Here is a 17,904-nt window from a genome sequence, read left to right as displayed (position 1 = left end):
CCTCCCCTACCTGGTATTTAATGTGGGGGAGAGTTTCCAGTTTGGGGTTAAGGCCGGTGGCCCAGACCGGGAAGGGGGAGGGGCACAGCACCAGTGATTTGAAGGGGTCAGGGAAGGTCTGGGCTCCCCCGCAACTCCCCATCCAGGCCCTGCTGGAGTTGAGGGGGCAGCAGGGCCCCACACCGGACACTCTTGGCCCCCCCAGGGTACAGCTGGGGGGTGGGGGGGCTCGCACTGACACTGCAGGGCCTGGGGAATCCCCTGCCCACCCCACAGGTGGAGGGCCTGGAGTGGGACCTAATGGAGGGGCCCATGCCTGGCAGCCCCCCCCAATCTCTGTGCCCCTTTGCTGGGGGTACCGCCTGCCCCACTGCCAGTAGACCAGCCCCCTCTCCCCGACTCACGTGGAACAGCCTCATGGCTACACTTCACCCTGCCCCTGCTTGCCCCCCCCATTTAACCAGATCAGCCCCCCAGACCACCCCTTCCACCCATGAGTTAATGAACGTCCCAGAGGGCCCCCCCCCCCGCTGGGGGTCAAGGGAAGAGATAGCAGAAGCGGGGGAGAGGAAGGCTCCTCAGGGTGAGAAAAGAAACATACAGAGGTGAGTGGGGCAGGAAGTGGGGCACCCCCCCTCCTTCCACTACAGCTAGGGCCGGCCCAGGCACTTGGGGGGTTGGAAGGCTCCAGCTACCCCCCCCCAGCACAGGGATTGGGCAGAGGCTGTGTCCCCCCCTCCCCCCGGAGGGGTGGGGGAGCAGGATCCTCAGGCACCACAAGGGCCATAGGGCCCCTGGCTTTGGCGCAGGGGGAGGGAGCCAGGACTCCTGGGTTCTGTTCCCAGCACTGGGAGGGGGACTCCATGGCCTGCCCCATTCTCTCGCCCCAGGAACCAGCCAGCTGTGCCATTTGCCATGGGGGGGGGGTGATCTTGGCCTGGTGCCGCTTCGCTGCCCGCATTTGGGGGATCCGCAGGGGGAGACGCTCGGGGGGCAGCTTGCTGAGCTTTGGTCCAGAGGCAGGGTCCCTGGCAGGATTGGGGCCACCCAACTTCTACCGCTGGCTGCTAGGTAAACAGGCCAGACAGCCCGCCTGGCTCCTGCGGCACCGGGCACAGGCCGCGGGAGAGACACCAGACCCGAGTCCTGGCGCCTTGCCCTTAACGCCCCGGGCAGCAGAAGGCAGCGGGAAGGGGCGGAGAACGACCCTGATACACCACGGACACCTGGCATTTGACTGGGTCGAGTGGTCTCCCCGCAGGCCCGGCTGGGGGCAGAGTTTGAGAGTGGGCCTGGACCCGGGGGAGGCGGCTTGGGCTGGCTCCATACGGGGGGCTCAGCAAGGCACTCTGGAGGCTGGCAGGGTGTGTCCCCCCAGGCTGGAAGAGCGGACGCAGCCGGTCCAAGGTCCTCGGTGATCCCGCTGGCTCCTCCTAGCCCTCCAGCTTGTGGAGACTAGACCTGTTCAGAGAGTTTCTGGTGGGGGCGAGGGGGGAAAGCCTCTAATTAATCCAATGGGTGAAATTAACATGTGGCAAATCCGCCCCCTCCCCGGCGGGTGGGGGACCCTGGTAACTGCCAGGTGTGGAGAGACCCCAGGGAACAAGCCAACCCTGGATTCCCCGCTCAGGGAAGGGAGTGGAGTGTAGTGGTCAGAGCAGAGAGCCGGGACTCCTGGGTCCCATTCCTGGCTATGCCACAGGATTCCCTGCATGACCCTGGGCACGTCCCATCTCCTCACTGCCTCAGTTTCTCCTCTTGTCCTGTGCGTATTCCGGCTGGGCACGACCTGGGGACGGTCTCTCCCTGTGTCCGGGCAGTGCCTGGCGCCGGGGGGTGCTCACCGGTGGGTGGAGCGCGGGACGAGCGGGGCGTAGAGCTGGGGGATCCGGCGGCCCAGTAGGGGCTGCAGCGACTCCCGGAGGCGCAGGAAGTTCCGTTCCAGCTCCCGGTGATACTCGCGCTGGTCCGGCCCGATCAGCGCCTTGTTCTTACGCAGGGCGTCTTCGCACCTGGAACCGAGGGGCGGGGCTCATCACCACGGCCAACGGGGGTCCCAGAATGCACTGCTTCGCCCCAGCTGAGTGCAGGGCCCAGGGCTGGGGGGCTCGGAGCCCCACGGAGGGAGCTGGGGGCAGGCAGGGGCCAGGACCCAGCCCCCCACCTCCTGGGGATGAGGCCAGCCCTGGCGAAGGGTTGTGCCGGTGGGGGAAGCGGGGGGACGGGGGGCTGGGTGCCAGGGGGGAGAGGGGGGAAGGGGGGGGCTGGGTGCCGGGGGGTGGGTGGGGGGGCCGGTACCGTTTGGTGAAGTCCCTGAAGCAGAGGCGCAGCTTGTTGTGGTGCCGGTAGAGCCGGGGGTCGTCCGGGATCTCGGCCAGGAACACCTGGGCCACCTCCAGCGGGCCCTGGGCAAGGGGCAGTGGGTCAGTGCCCTGCCCCGCCCCCGCCTGGCCCAGCCCTGCCCCCGACCAGCCCGTCCCCGTCCCCTGCTGGCCCAGCCCTGCCCCGCCCCCGCCCGGCCCGGTCCCGCCGGTGCCCCAGCATGACTCAACTCCTGGCGCGAGGGCCAAAGCAGCCGTGGCGCGAGGGCCAAAGCGGCCGTGGGGCGGGGGATGGGGGGGGGCACCGGCGCAGCCCCAGAAGGGGGCGGGGGGGGAGGATCGAGGCCCCCTCCCGGCCCGTGTCCGCTGCGTGACCCCCGACCCCCCTGCCCTGCCCGGGGCCGCCCCACCTGGTTGACGGTGGTGCCCACGCAGCCCTGCAGCACCATCTGCAGCATCTTGGCGTCAGCCGGGTCCTGGTGGGTGGCGAAGGCCAGTTCCTGCGTCTTCTTCTGCATGTCCTCAATGGCCACCTCGATGGGGGTCAGGATGATCTGGGTGCACCGGGGGGGGGTCAGCTCGGCCCCCCAGACCCCTGCAGCACCCTGCCCCCCCGCCGAGCCCCCTCCCAAACCCCCGCCCATGGCGCCCACCGCCGAGCCCCCGCCTCCCCCCCCACAGCCCGGGGCCCACCGCCGAGCCTCCCTCCCGAACCTCGCCCACGGCGCCCACCGCCGAGCCCCCCTCCCGAACCCCCGCCCACGGCGCCCCCGCTGAGCACCTGCCTCCCCCCCCGCAGCCCGGCGCCCACCGCCGAGCCTCCCTCCCGAATCCCCGCAGCCCGACGTCCATCGCCGAGCCCCCCTCCCGAACCCCTGCCCACGGCGCCCCCACTGAGCACCTGCTTCCCCCCCCGCAGCCCAGCGCCCACCGCCGAGCCTCCCTCCCGAACCCCCGCCCACGCCGCCCACCGCCGAGCCCCCCTCCCGAATCCCCGCCCACGCCGCCCACCACCGAGCCCCCCTCCCGAACCCCCGCCCACTGCCGAGCCCCCCTCCCGAACCCCCACAGCCCGACGTCCATCGCCGAGCCCCTCTCCCGAACCCCCGCCCACGGCGCCCCCACTGAGCACCTGCTTCCCCCCCCGCAGCCCAGCGCCCACCGCCGAGCCTCCCTCCCGAACCCCTGCCCATGGCGCCCACTGCCGAGCCCCCCTCCCAAACTCCTGCCCACGGCACCCCCGCCGAGCCCCCCTCCTGAACCCCCACCCACGGCGCCCAGCGCCGAGCCCCCCTCCCGAACCCCCGCAGCCCGACGCCCAGCGCCGAGCCCCCCTCCCGAGCCCCCGGCGCCCCCCGGCGGCACCTCCTCCTTGTGGACGACGGGCAGGCGGGTTCTGAGGTAGGGGAAGGCGTGCGAGGTGGCGAGCAGCGTCTTGCGCTTGAACTGCTCGTGCAGCTCCCCGTGCGCCCGCCCGTCCAGCGTGAAGGGCGTGCAGAAGAGGAAGCTGCGCAGACCGTAGTTCTTCTCGAAGTAGGTGACCCGCTCCTTCAGCTCGTAGGTGTCGAAGAACGGCTCCACATAGGTCAGCTGGATGTAGGCCTGGGGGCGGGGGGGGGGGCCGTGAAGGGGGGCACGGCTGGGAATCTGCCGCCCAGCCCCAGGGAGCCCCATGACAGGAGGACCCGGCCCACCCCGCCCTCCTCACGGCCCCGGAGCTGGGTGACACTGGGCGAGTCCTTGTCCTGCTCCGCGCCTCGGTTTCCCCTCCTGCCTTGTGCCTACTCAGACTGGGAGCTCCTTGGGGCAGGGCGGGTCTCGCTGTGTCCATGCAGCGCCCGGCACGATGGGGACCCCCAATCTCGGCTGGAGTCTGGGCAGCACCCGGGGCGTGACAGGGGAGGGAGGGGGTCCAATCTCAGCCGGGGGCCCCAGGCACTGCCGTATACCCCTACCCATAGGTCCCAGCTTTACCTTATTGGGGTCCAGCTTGGCCTTGTCCACAGGGTTCGAGTCCTTGATGATCTCGACCAGGTCATCCCCGAAGCGTTCGGCGTAGAACTCCTGGGGGCGGGGGGGTGGGGGAGAGACCCCCCCGTTCTATGGGGCTGGGCCTGGAACTGGCCAGTTTCCAGCCAGGGCGCCTCTGGCCGTCACCCCGGGGGGTGGCCCCAGAACAGCCCCAGGTCCCCCAGCCTGCAGCCTCCCTGGCTGGCAGCGGAGGGACCACGGAGGCCCAGTGTGTGTAGAAGGGCCCCCAGCCCCCCACCCTGCTGTCCCGGGGCAGAGCTGCCCAAGCTGCAGACAGAATTCGTCTAGGTGCCCAGAGACCACAATGATGGGCAGAGGGGGCATGGGCGCCTGGCGATCAAGGTCCATGGGGGGGCACCCAGGCAGCGTCCCATGCAGGGGGGCGGGTTACAAGCCGGGCTCCCAGGAGAGCTGTCAAAATCCAGCAGGATTCCCACCCCTCCCCCCCTGGCCACTGCGGGGAGCTGGGGGGCAGAACCAGCCCATGGGACTCCGGCCAGGGAGGCCTGAGGGGGACAGCAGGGCCATTTCCAACCAACCCGCAGCACCCAACTACCCCAGCCCTGGGCTCCCCCCATCCTGCCGGTGCCCCTCACTCCGACCCGCAGCCCCCCAGCCACCCCAGCCCTGGGCTCCCCCCCATCCTGCCGGTGCCCCTCACTCCGACCCGCAGCCCCCCAGCCACCCCAGCCCTGGGCTCCCCCCTATCCTGCCGGTGCCCCTCACTCCGACCCGCAGCCCCCCAGCCACCCCAGCCCTGGGCTCCCCCCCATCCTGCCGGTGCCCCTCACTCCGACCCGCAGCCCCCCAGCCACCCCAGCCCTGGGCTCCCCCCCATCCTGCCGGTGCCCCTCACTCCGACCCGCAGCCCCCCAGCCACCCCAGCCCTGGGCTCCCCCCCATCCTGCCGGTGCCTCTCACTCCGACCCGCAGCCCCCAGCCACCCCAGCCCTGGGCTCCCCCCATCCTGCCGGTGCCCCTCACTCCGACCCGCAGCCCCCAGCCACCCCAGCCCTGGGCTCCCCCCATCCTGCTGGTGCCCCTCACTCCGACCCGCAGCCCCCTGCTAGCCCATTCCTGGGCTCCCCCCATCCTGCCAGTGCCCCTCACTCCGACCCGCAGCCCCCTGCTAGCCCATTCCTGGGCTCCCCCCATCCTGACGGTGCCCCTCACTCCGACCCGCAGCCCCCAGCCAGCCCTGCCCTGGGCTCCCCCCATCCTGCCAGTGCCCCTCTCCCTGCCCCTGCCTCACCTCCAGGCGGTGGGAGATCTCGGCCAGCTTGGTGATGGACGGCTCTTTATACACAAACTCCTGTTCGTCCAGATCCCCGAACTTGCTGCCGTAGAACCCGACCCGGAAATACGTCCCGAACATGCGCTGGGGGCCTGGGCAGAGCGGGGCCGGTGAGCCTGGGCGCCGGGCCAGGAAAGGCCAAGAGCCGGCGGCCGCAAGCCTCCCTTAACTGCAGCCATTTCCGGATACAGCAACAGCTTGGGGGCAGGGTGGGGAAGGGGCGGCCATGGTGCTGCCATAGGGGAACCCTGGGACCTGACTGGCAGGGGGGAAGGGGGGCTGTGGGGGGCAGTGGGACCTAATGGTTACAGCAGGACGCCTGGGTTCTCTCCCCAGCTCTGGGAGGGGAAGTGGGGGCTAGTGGTTAGACCCCACCCAGAGCTAGGGAGAGAACTCAGGAGTCCTGGCGCCCGGCCCCCTGCTCTAACCACTAGATGCCCCCTTCCCTCTCAGCAGGGACCCAGGAGCTGCTCTCTGACCCTGCTCCCCACCCTGCGGGGAACCGGCCAGGCTGGGGGAGCCGGGCACAGCAGGGAAACCCACGGCCTTGCCTGGGCGTTCCTGGGCGCGAGGCTCCGAGGCCGGACCCAGAACCCACCAGGCTCAGGAGTTTCCAGGGAACGGCCTCCCCAGTCCCTTCCCAGGCACTCGGCTGCCACGGCCGCACCCCCACACGGACGCTCCCCTCCATCCTCCAGCACAATCCTGCCCTCAGGACCCCCCCGCCCCCCAGGGCACCCCCTCACCCGTCCCTGCTGAGAGTAGAGCCCCCTTCTCCCTCGGTAGCCTCGGGGCCCTGGCTCAGGCCCCGTCCCCTCCCCTGCATCCCCCCCCGACCTGGCTTTGCTCCCTGGCTGGGAGGTTCCCGCAGCTTGGAGGACATGGCCCAGGGTACGCCCCCAAATTGGTTGCACGCCCCAGGGGGGCGACTTACCGCAGCATCGAGGTGGGGGAGCAGCAGCGGGCAGGACCAGCAGCCGGGGAGAGAAGACGAGAGGCAGCAGGTTAGTAGGGGGCAGGGGGTGGCTCCTAGCGTGGCACTGGGGGGCCCAGGGCCTGGCAGGGGGGGCCCCTGGGACAGATCGGCCCCCCCCGTGCGGTAGAGCTGAAACCACAACAACCATGCAGCCCCCATCTCCCCAGAGGCACTGCCATCCCCAGCCACCTCCACTTTGACCCAACATACAGAGGTGAAAGGTCACTGGCGTCACACCTGGGGTCACCCGGGGCACACTGGGGCAGAGGGGCTGGGGGGGGCTGCACCCCCACCCTGTATGGGGATTTCCTGCCCTGGCCCACAGCTCTTCCCAGCCAGGGCTACCTGGCCCCCCAGTCTGGAAGTGGGCGCGAAGCAGGGACCAGCCGAGACCTGCTAACTCATCACACTCAGGACAACCGCCCACGGTCGGGGTCACTTGCAGCAGGGAGAGCAGGGCCACTAACCGCTAGGCCCCACTCCCCTCCCCGAGCCAGGGAGAGAACCCAGGAGTCCTGGCTCCCAGCCCCCGCCACTCTAACCGCTAGGCCCCACTCCCCTCCCAGAGCCAGGGAGAGAACCCAGGAGTCCTGGCTCCCAGCCCCTGCCGCTCTAACCACTAGGCCCCGCTTCCCTCCCCGAGCCAGGGAGAGAACCCTGGAGTCCTGGCTCCCAGCCCCCGCCGCTCTAACCACTAGGCCCCGCTTCCCTCCCCGAGCCAGGGAGAGAACCCTGGAGTCCTGGCTCCCAGCCCCCGCCGCTCTAACCGCTAGGCCCCACTCCCCTCCCTGAGCCAGGGAGAGAACCCTGGAGTCCTGGCTCCCAGCCCCCGCCGCTCTAACCGCTAGGCCCCACTCCCCTCCCCGAGCCAGGGAGAGAACCCTGGAGTCCTGGCTCCCAGCCCCCGCCGCTCTAACCGCTAGGCCCCACTCCCCTCCCTGAGCCAGGGAGAGAACCCTGGAGTCCTGGCTCCCAGCCCCCGCCGCTCTAACCGCTAGGCCCCACTTCCCAAGCTGGACAGCGTTAGAAACAGACCATTCCACCAGGCAGCCCAGACCATGCACGGGGGGGGGGGGGCATGCGGGGGGGGGCTGTGAGGGTGCTGCACACACAGGGCTGGGGGGAGGGGGTGGGCACACACACACACACACACACACACACACACGTGTCCTACCTCCCAGCCAGCGCTCTGACAGGACGGGCGCAGAGGGGGGCGAAGAGAGCAGGAGAGAGAGCTCGTCAATTGCCGTCGGGACCCCCCCGCCCCCTCCCCCCGCCCCACAGGATCGCACCCACAGCACGCCCCAACCCCCCCCCCCCCGGACGCTGCAGTTTTCCTGACCGATCGGAAAACACTGCCCCCCTGGGGAACTGGGGCAACCCCGAGGCAGCTCCCCACTGCAGCCAGCTGGGCACCACCCACTTCGCCTTCAGTGGGAAGCTGGGGTTCCCTCCCCTACAATTCACATCTCTGCCACAAGGGGGCACTCTCACCAAGGGACCACGCCCACACTCTGCCTCAGCCCAGCAGCCAAGGGGCCCCCTCAGGCTAATAGAAGTTGCTCCACGGTGCAGAGGGGGAAACTGAGGCACAGACAGGAAGGGACCTGCCCGGAGATGCGGGCAGACAGTGGCAGAACCAGGGAGAGAACCCAGGAGTCCTGGCTCCCAGCCCCGCCACTCTAACCACTAGACCCCCACCTCCTTTCCCCGAGCCAGGGAGAGAACCCAGGAGTCCTGGCTCTCGGTCCCAACACCACCCACTGGAGCCGCTCCCCTCCAGGACCCATGGCCCCGAGGCTGCAGGGCCCCGGCCCGCGCGGCCCCCCAGCTGTGCCCACCGGCGGGCGCTCACCTGGCTGGTGATCTTGCCGAAAGCGTCCTGCAGGTTGCCGTGCAGCGCAGCCAGCTTCTTGAACTCCCGGTTGGCCTCGTGGATGGGGATGAGGATCTTGTAGACCTCGTTCACCGCCTCGTACAGCCCGCCCTGGGGGGGTCAGACGGGGACCGCAGCCCCCCAGCCACGTGAGCAAAGGGGGCAAATAGTCTGCCCCCTGCCCAGCTCCCCCAGGCCCAGACACCCCCTCCAAACGCCCCACGCACTGCCCCTTCCGCCGCCAGGGGCAGGCTCAGGGCCACGCTGGCTCCCTCCCTCGGCCGGCGGCAGCAGTAGGGCCGTTCCCTGGCGCTCACCATGGTGAAGAAGGCGGCCGCCTGCTCCAGCAGCCCCACCAGCCCCAGCTCAGTGAAGAACTTCCCGGAGCAGATCCCCTCCTCGTCCGGGGCCAGCACGTCGTCCGAGACGGCCGACTCCTCCAGCACGTTGGACGAGATGCCCTGCCGGAGACGGGCGGTGAGCGGGGCTGGGGGGCCGAGAACCCCCCGCTGCTCCCCACAGGCGGGCAGGTCAGCGGGCAGGCCTGCCCGGGGATGGGGCAGGGAGGAGGCTCTAGTGTTAGAGGGGTGGGGGGGCAGCCAGGACTCCTGGGTTCTCTCCTCAGCTCAGGGAGGCGAATGGGGTCTAATGGTCAGAGCATGGGGCTGGGGGCCAGGATTCCTGGGTTCTCTCCCTGGCTCTGGAGGGGAGTTGGGGCTGGTGGGTTGGAGCTGGGGGCGGGGGCTGGAAGCCAGGACTCCTGGATTCTCTCCCCGGCTCTGGAGGGGAGTTGCGGCTGGTGGGTTGGAGCTGGGGGCGGGGGCTGGAAGCCAGGACTCCTGGGTTCTCTCCCCGGCTCTGGAGGGGAGTTGGGGCTGGTGGGTTGGAGCTGGGGGCGGGGGCTGGAAGCCAGGACTCCTGGGTTCTCCCCCCAGCTCAGGGAGGGGACCGGGGTGGGGTCTAGGAGTCAGAGCATGGGTCTGGGAGCCAGGACTCCTGGGTTCTCTCCTTCTCCACCTGGCAGGGGTGGTGTGTCTGGTCAGCACTCGAGGGGGCACCGTCCCCGATCTCCTCTGCCGCCCCCCGCTCACCTGGAAGGAGACGCAGCCCACGGGCAGGTAGCGACAGTCCTCCAGCATGCTCAGGTACTCGGCCACCAGCGCGGCCGCGTGCACCAGGCACTGGGCCGCCTCGGCGTGGTTCCCCTGCGACGAGTGCTTGGCCGCCATGTTCTGCAGCCACGTCAGCCGCAGGTCCGGGGAGTTCTGGTAGCCCTTGGCGATCCTGGGAAAGAAACAGGGGCTGAGAGCCAGGACGCCTGGGTTCTCTCCCTGGTCCGGGGGCAGGACGGGACGACTAGTGGGTTAGAGCGGTGGTGCGGGAGGGCTGAGAGCCAGGACACCTGGGTTCTCTCGCCAGCCCAGGGAGGGGAGGGGGGGTCTAGTCGGTTGGAGTGGGGGGCTGGAACCCAGGACTCAGTCCGTTAGCTTGTGACAAGTCTCCCCTCTGCTCCTCAGCCCCCCACTTCTCTACTGGGAGGTGCCACTCCCAGGGAGTTGCGGGGGGGGGCGGGGGCTGTATTCCTGCCTGGACAGTGCTGAGCAGTGCACGGGGGTGGGCAGGACCAGGAACCTGGCTGGGGGCGGATGGGGCGTGGGGGAGGACGCTGGCGGAGCAGGCTGGGGGCATGGTCATGGCTGGGGGCGTGGCCGGGGCTGGGTAGGGGGCGTGGCTGGGGCTGGGTAGGGGGCGTGGCCGGGGCTCTCACCTGTACATCAGGTCTATCAGCATCTCCGGATCCTCCTGATGCTCCTTCATCTTGACGGTGTCGGTGAGGATCATGTGCAGGTTGAAGACGAGGTCCTGCACCTGGGGGGGACAGCGGGGGGGCCGGGGCTCAGACTCCCCCCTCCCCGCCCATCACCCCACACTGCCAGCGCCGCTCCGGGAGCGTGGCTGGGCCGGGGCCCCCAGCAGAGCCGGCCACGCGCCGGCCTGCCACAGGGGGCCGAGAGTCGAGGAGCCCTTGGCTGGACCAGCCCCAGGCTGTTGAGGGGACCCTGTGCGCCCTCCCGCTACCATGGGAACAGGGCCCGGCTGGCACCAACCCGGTACCCACTCAGCTACAGGAATGGGCCCTCGGGGCACAGCGGGGGAGCCTGGCTGGCTGGGGGCCTGTCAATCAGGGCAGGCCCCCCCCCTCAGGGAAGGTGCCGTGCAGTGGGCTTCCCCCCCCGTACCTGCTCGGCGAAGCTGCTGTCCCGCAGCCCGGCGTCCTCCTCGGTGTAGGTCAGGATGGTTTTCAGCGAGCGCCGTAGATGCTCCTCGTTGAAGTTGGACGAGGTCCCGACGAGCGAGGAGAGCGACATGGTCACCTGCATCTTCACCCGGGCAAAGTTCTGCGGGGGGAGGGGGGGGGGGGAGGGGAGGGGCTGAGCCGAGGAACCTGCGGCGCCCCCTGCTGCCCGGCTGCTGGCACGGGGGGGAGGGCGGGGGATGCCCAGGCAGCCCCTGGGATCCCGCCGGCTGGCTGTGCCCGAGTTCCCTGGCAGCCCGGAGCCTCCAACAAACCACCCCCATCTTCCTCTTGCAAAGGAGCCGGCGGCGTGCCCCAGACAGCCCACCCCACGGCTGCGCTCCACCCCAGAGACAGCCGCATGGCAGCGGGCGGGGAGTGGGGCCGTGCCCGGCGGGGGGGGCTGCACTCACGTGGCCGGTCTCGAAGTTCTGGCGCATGAGCAGGTAGAGGGAGGCGCTGGCGTGGGTGCGGATGGCAGCCACCCGGCTGCTACAATGCCTCAGCATCCGCAGACACAGGTCGGCGCAGAGCTCCGTGTCCTCCTCGAACAGCATCTCCGGGAACTGCGCCGCGGGGAGAGGGGTTACAGCCGCCCCGGGAGGCCAGGACGCCTGGGTTCTCGCCCGGCGCTGGCAGGGAGCGGGGTCCAGGGGCTGGAATGCGGGGGGGGGGGGGGCGCTGGGAGCCAGGACGCCTGGGTTCTTGCCCGGCACTGGCAGGGAGCGGGGTCCAGGGGCTGGAATGCGGGGGGGCGCTGGGAGCCAGGACGCCTGGGTTCTCGCCCGGCGCTGGCAGGGAGCGGGGTCCAGGGGCTGGAATGCGGGGGGGGGGGGGGGGGGGGGGGGGCGCTGGGAGCCAGGACGCCTGGGTTCTCGCCCGGCGCTGGCAGGGAGCGGGGTCCAGGGGCTGGAATGCGGGGGGGGGGGGGCACTGGGAGCCAGGACGCCTGGGTTCTCGCCCGGCGCTGGCAGGGAGCGGGGTCCAGGGGCTGGAATGCGGGGGGGGGGGGGGGGGCGCTGGGAGCCAGGACGCCTGGGTTCTCGCCCGGCGCTGGCAGGGAGCGGGGTCCAGGGGCTGGAATGCGGGGGGGGGGGGGGGCACTGGGAGCCAGGACGCCTGGGTTCTCGCCCGGCGCTGGCAGGGAGCGGGGTCCAGGGGCTGGAATGTGGGGGGGGGGGGGCACTGGGAGCCAGGACGCCTGGGTTCTCGCCCGGCGCTGGCAGGGAGCGGGGTCCAGGGGCTGGAATGCGGGGGGGGGGGGGGGGGCGCTGGGAGCCAGGACGCCTGGGTTCTCGCCCGGCGCTGGAAGGAAGCGCGGTCCAGGGGCTGGAATGCGGGGGGGGGGGGGGGCGCTGGGAGCCAGGACGCCTGGGTTCTCGCCCGGCTTGCTGGAGGGCCCAGCAGCTGCGGCAGCGGGTTGGGTTCCTATCCTGGCTTCACCACTCCCTCTGGATGGAGTCACACAAACCCGGGCGCGACCTCCCCAGAGCTGGCCCGGCCCAGCCACCCGTGGGACGGGCCCAGGCGAACCCACCCTGGACTCCGATCGCCCGCTGCCCAGGGGCCCCCATGGGCAGACAGAGCCCTTCTCCCCGCTGCCCAGTCACCCCGTCCAACCCCCCGCCAGCTCCCCGCGGGCCATCGATCTCGGGGCCCCTGGATCGACCTGCCCCGGCTGGGCTGGGCTGAGCCAGCGGGCACCTGCCCCAGTCCCGGGGCGTGGCTACTCGGAGGCAGCGGAGCCCGGGGGGCCGCCTGGGGGCCGCCCGGGGCCCCCCACTCACCTTGCTCACCAGCGCCCTCTGGGAGGCGAAGCAGTGCTGCAGGAAGAGGGCGCTGGGCGTGCAGGCCATGCCGTGGAGCAGCACCCGCAGCACCCCGTCCAGCACGCTCTCCTTGGCCTCCGCCAGCAGCACCGTCTGCGGGACACGGGCCGTGAGGGCGGAGCTCGCCGGGGGGAGGGCGGAGCTCGCCGGGGGGAGGGCGGAGCTCGCCGGGGGGAGGGGCCGGGAAGGCGGAGCTCCCAGGGGGAGGGGCCGGGAAGGCGGAGCTCACCAGAGGCGGAGCTTGCCAGGGGGAGGGGCTGGGAGGGTGGAGCTCGCCGGGGGAGGAGCTTGCCAGGGGCGGGGCCGGGAAGGCGGAGCTCCCAGGGGGAGGGGATTGCCAGGGGCGGGGCCGGGAAAGCGGAGCTCCCAGGGGGAGGGGCCGGGAAGGCGGAGCTCACCAGAGGCAGAGCTTGCCAGGGGGAGGGGCTGGGAGGGTGGAGCTCGCCGGGGGAGGAGCTTGCCAGGGGGAGGGGCCGGGAGGGTGGAGCTCGCCGGGGGAGGAGCTTGCCAGGGGGAGGGGCCGGGAGGGTGGAGCTCGCCGGGGGAGGAGCTTGCCAGGGGGAGGGGCCGGGAAGGCGGAGCTCGTCAGGGGCAGAGCTTGCCAGGGGGAGGGGCCGGGAAGGCGGAGCTCGTCAGGGGCAGAGCTTGCCAGGGGGAGGGGCCGGGAGGGCGGAGCTCGTCAGGGGGTGGGGCTTGCCAGGGGGAGGGGCCGGAAGGGCAGAGCTCACCAGGGGGAGGCGCTCACCAGGGGGAGTGGCTTGCCAGGGGGAGGAGCCGGAAGGGCAGAGCTCACCAGGGGGAGGAGCTTGCCAGGGGGAGGGGCCAGGAAGGCGGAGCTCCCAGGGGGAGGGGCCGGGAGGGCGGAGCTCACCAGGGGGAGGGGCTTGCCAGGGGAGGGGCCGGGAGGGCAGAGCTCACCAGGGGGAGGAGCTTGCCAGGGTAGGGGCCAGGAAGGCGGAGCTTGCCAGGGGAGGGGCCGGGAGGGCAGAGCTCACCAGGGGGAGGGGCCAGGAAGGCGGAGCTTGCCCGGGGAGGGGCCGGGAGGGTGGTGCTCTGGGGAGTGGGGATGGAGCTCGCCCAGGGCGGGAGAGGAAGGAGCAGGAGGGCAGAGCCTCCTGGGGCAACCAGTCCCTGATGTTCACAGGGAGCAGGGGCTGGTTGTTAGAGGCAGGAGCTGGGAGCCAGGACCCCTGGGTCCCATCCCCAGCTCTGAGAGGGGACAGGACAGGTCAGCGGCAGCTGCTGGGGTGCGGGGGGCGCTGGGAGGGAAGGGGTTAACTCCGCCTTGCCCCCACCTGGACGATGATCTCCAGTGTGTCCAGCACCACCAGGTTGGCCTCGGTTGCCAGGTTCCCCTCCACCAGCACCTCCTGCTCCACCTCCTCCCGGCTCCTGGGGGAGAGCGGGGCATCAGCATCCACCCCCCAGCCTGGCACTCCCCAGGGCCAGCCCCCTGCGTGCCACGGGCTCCTTGGCGTCACTCCCATCCTGGTCCCTGCCCAGTGCCCCCAGCCCCCACCCACCCCATGGCCCCCCAGTGCTCCCCAGCATCCACCCCCCCAGACACTGCCCCAGCACCCCCTAGCATGGAGCCCCCCACCCCCAGCCCAGCCCCCCACAGTGCCCCGGGCTCCCTGGCATCGCTCCCATCCTGGGCCCTGCCCAGCACCCCCCTCCCCTCCCAGCCCGGTGCCCCCAGTGTCTCCTGGCGCCCCCCACCCCAGGGCCCCAGGTGGGGCAGCACACGCACTTGTCCACCTTGTCGGAGTTCGGGCGCCAGTGGGCGAGGTTCTTCCTCCAGCGAACACTCTCCTGGCCCCCCAGGGGGCTGCGCTCTGCGGGAAGTGCGTGTGTCAGGAGCTGCATGGCAGGGGCTGGGGGAGCCGCAGGCTGGGGTGGGGAGAGGCAGGCGTGGCACAGCAGGGGCTGGGGGGGGGGGCACGCCGCAGGCTGGGGGAGTCTGGCAGGTGCAGTGGGCAGGGTCGGCCAGGGCCAGAAGCAGGGCTGGCGGGGCAGGGCCAGGGCCGACAAGGGGGTGTAACATTACTGACGTGAACTGGGACCGTATAGATCATTGTTGCAACCAAGGTCCTGTAGTTGCACCAAATCTTGTACAAAGAAGGTCCAGGACGGGGTCTATGGAGAGGTTGTGAGTTGCTGGTTATGACGGGGTGTGTGTGTGTGTGTGTGTGATGTTTCTAAGCAGCCCCAGTGAAGTATTTGGCCAGCTTCTTGAGAAGGGACTATTCTCCGAAGGTGCCCAATCCAGAAACACTTCGCTGACAATGGACTTTGGGAGACGCCAATCCACATCTGAGCTTTCCTGGGAACTCAAACAGGTAAAGAACGGCAAACTGAGGCATGCATGGACATGTGACTTGTCCATGTGACTCCAGACTCCATCTTGCTGCTGTGATTTCCACAGTGGGAATGGAGGGGGGTCCTCCCACGGGCAGAGAATATAACAGGCCCTGAAAACCCCTCCCACCTGGTCATCTGTCCTGCTGCTCACCTCTGGAGGGACGCTGCTACACACAGAAGCTCTGAACTCAGGACCGAAGGACCCCTCCCAGCTGGGGACGTTCTCCAGAGCCTTGATTTGAACCTGCCGCTTATTCCATCCCTGCTACAAGCCTGACCCGAGAACTTGGCCGTTACTGGATGGGACTGATTCCATTTCACCAGCGCTGGCTCTCACCAACCTCGGTTTCCTTTGATCAATAAACCTTTAGCTTTTAGATGCTAAAGGATCGGCAACAGCGTGATTTGTGGGTAAGAGCTGACTTGTCCCGGGCTCTGGGGCTTGGTCCGTTGGATCGGGAGAACCGTCTTTCTTTTACTGGTGAATTGGTTTTCATAACCGTGCGTCCCCACAGCGAGCGGCGCTGGTGGGGATCCTGGGAAACGGGCGCGTCTGAGGGCATTGCCGGCCTGACTTGTGGTTAGCCAGTGGGGTGAGACCCAAGTCCTCGCTGGCTGGCGGGTTTGGTTTGCCTTAGTTTGCAAAAGCCCTGCCCTGCTCTCAGCAATGTGTCCTGACTTGATGCGCTCAGAAGTGTCCCACCAAAGCCAGCATTGTTACCGGGGGCGGGGCGGGGCGGGACAGAGCCATTTTGGGGGGTGGGGGGGCAGGGCCGGGGGGCAGGGCCAGTAGCAGGGGGGGCAGGGCCGGGGGGAGCAGGGCCATGGCTCAGCCCCGTGGCGCTGCTCCCCCCCGCCCACAAGAAGCTGTCGCTGCGGCTCTTGTGACCGGGGGGGCGGGTCAGGCCACCGTCCCACTCCCCCCGCCCCGGCTCACCCCTGCTGCGCCGCACCATCTCCTGGCGTGCCCCGACGGTGCCCAGGATGGCCTCCTCCAGCCGCGCCTTCATGTCCAGCGACTTCTTAAAGGCCAGGCTGCTGATGCGCTCGAAGGCCTTCCTGCCCTGCGGGAGTGGGGGGGGTGAGAACGGGGCTGGGGTCGGGGGCGGCCGCAGGGAGCCGGATTAAGCACTGGGGGGCTGATGGAAGGTTCCCCAGGGAATCAGACCCAGCCCCCCAGCATGGGCCCCCGTGACTCCAAGCGGGGCTGGGCAGGGGAGGGGCCCCCGTGACTCCAAGCGGGGCTGGGCAGGGGAGGGGCCCCCCGGCAGCCTGGACAGAGGCTGGAGAGGAGGGTCCCTGGCCAGGGCACACAGCCTGCAGGGGGCGCTGCACCCTACATGGAGCCCCAGGGGGCCCGGACGCTCAGGGCTGTGTCTGGGGACCGCCCTGCCCTGCCCCGCCCCGCCGGGTTCCCCCCACAGATCTGCCCCCCGGCCCGCTGGATCCCTGCCCCCAGATCCACCCAGCCTGCTGGGTTCCCCCCCAGATCTGCCCCCCCGACCTCTGGATCCCTGCCTCCAGATCTGCCTGGCCCTCTGGGTTTCCCCCCAGATCTGCCCCCCCGAGCTCTGGATCCCTGCCTCCAGATCTGCCCCCCCCCGACCTCTGGATCCCTGCCTCCAGATCTGCCCCCCCCCCGACCTCTGGATCCCTGCCTCCAGATCTGCCCGGCCCTCTGGGTTTCCCCCCAGATCTGCCCCCCCGAGCTCTGGATCCCTGCCCCCAAATCCCCCTGACCCACTGGGTTCCCCCCCCAGATCTGCCCCCCGCCCGCCGGATCCCTGCCCCCAGATCCCCACGGCTCACTGGGTCCCCCCAGGACCCCCCACCTTGTACTCAAAGCAGGCCACGCAGAGGTAGAGCAGGTCAAGGAGGCGGCCGAGGTGCAGGGGGGACAGCTCCGCAAACCAGCCTTGCAGCGCCCCCGCGTCCCCGTTCTTCAGCACCCACAGCAGGCAGGCCAGCAGGGTGCGGCTCGCCTCGGCCGACAGAGTGCCACCCGGGCGGGGGGGCTGCGGGGAGAGACGGGGTCAGCGCCCATCCCCGCCCGGCTGGGGGGGGGGGGGCTCCAGGACCGTACCCCATGGGGTGCCCTCCAGCAGCTGCCCCCCATTCCCAGCCCCTGGTTTCACTCTCACAGCTGGGGCCCAGGATCAATCCTGGGGGCAGACCCCACCCCGCCCATGCCCAGCTGCTCACTAGGGACAGCCCTGCAAGGCCTAACGAGCCCGCAGATGCCACCCACCCCCAGGGGGCGCTGTGCTCAAAGGGGAGCCACTCCTGGCTCCGGGTAGGGGTCTAGTTGTCAGAGGGCGGGGGCTGGGAGCCAGGACGCCTGGGTTCTCTCCCCAGCTTTGGGAGGGAGGGGTCCCTGGAAAGAGCTCTCCATCTCCAGAGATCGGGGTTGCTCTGATGTCCCGGGGGGCCTCTAGGCTCCCCTCCTACCCCCGCGCCCCGACAGGTACTCACGGCTGCTGGCAGCAGGAAGGGGCTGGCCCGGTGGGCGTGGGGCAGCGGGGAGCCGGCGATGGCCATGGCCACTGACTGGCTGATGGTGCCGCTGTCACTGTCTCCTTCATCCCCCGGCACAGTGACCAGGCGCCCGCGTGGACTGTGGTTCTCTGGGGGGAGACAGCGCAGGGCTGGAGGGTGTCGGGGCAGTAGGCAGCCTGGGGGGTCCCCGGACAGAGAAAAGGGAACAGAGCCAGGACCTGGAGTGGCTGGAGCTCAGACTCCTGGGTTCTCTCCCCGGCTCTGGGAAGGGGATGGGGTCTAGTGGGTTAGAGCAGGGGGGCTGAGAGCCAGGACTCCTGGGTTCTCTCCCCGGCTCTGGGAGGGGAGTGGGGGCTGGTGTGTGAGGGGAGTAGGGGCTGGGAGCCAGGACTCCTGGGTTCTCTCCCCGGCTCGGGGAGGGGAG

The 17,904-nt window shown here is 70.3% G+C and overlaps 1 protein-coding gene across 1 annotated transcript in view; it reads right to left on the bottom strand.

Annotated features, from left to right (window-relative positions):
• Positions 1-531: 531 nt before the first annotated feature.
• The window catches only part of DOCK6 (dedicator of cytokinesis 6), a 61,533-nt gene continuing 44,160 nt past the window's right edge, over positions 532-17,904 (bottom strand). Inside the window, exons 30-49 of the mRNA XM_077838196.1 lie at positions 17,457-17,608; positions 16,817-16,999; positions 15,874-16,048; positions 14,374-14,458; positions 13,919-14,015; positions 12,582-12,716; positions 11,208-11,360; positions 10,739-10,897; positions 10,267-10,367; positions 9,590-9,782; positions 8,816-8,959; positions 8,478-8,609; positions 7,797-7,811; positions 5,605-5,730; positions 4,296-4,385; positions 3,687-3,923; positions 2,732-2,875; positions 2,299-2,405; positions 1,845-2,012; positions 532-1,476 (exon numbers count right to left, since the gene is read on the bottom strand). Of these exons, the coding sequence (XP_077694322.1) occupies positions 1,434-1,476; positions 1,845-2,012; positions 2,299-2,405; positions 2,732-2,875; positions 3,687-3,923; positions 4,296-4,385; positions 5,605-5,730; positions 7,797-7,811; positions 8,478-8,609; positions 8,816-8,959; positions 9,590-9,782; positions 10,267-10,367; positions 10,739-10,897; positions 11,208-11,360; positions 12,582-12,716; positions 13,919-14,015; positions 14,374-14,458; positions 15,874-16,048; positions 16,817-16,999; positions 17,457-17,608 (2,639 nt within the window). The 3' untranslated portion in view covers positions 532-1,433. The remainder of the gene's footprint in view (positions 1,477-1,844; positions 2,013-2,298; positions 2,406-2,731; positions 2,876-3,686; positions 3,924-4,295; positions 4,386-5,604; positions 5,731-7,796; positions 7,812-8,477; positions 8,610-8,815; positions 8,960-9,589; positions 9,783-10,266; positions 10,368-10,738; positions 10,898-11,207; positions 11,361-12,581; positions 12,717-13,918; positions 14,016-14,373; positions 14,459-15,873; positions 16,049-16,816; positions 17,000-17,456; positions 17,609-17,904) is intronic.

This window comes from Eretmochelys imbricata, chromosome 20 (assembly GCF_965152235.1).
Source record: "Eretmochelys imbricata isolate rEreImb1 chromosome 20, rEreImb1.hap1, whole genome shotgun sequence".
In the NCBI taxonomy this organism is placed as follows: domain Eukaryota; kingdom Metazoa; phylum Chordata; order Testudines; family Cheloniidae; genus Eretmochelys; species Eretmochelys imbricata.
This window is presented reverse-complemented; position numbering and strand designations above follow the sequence as displayed.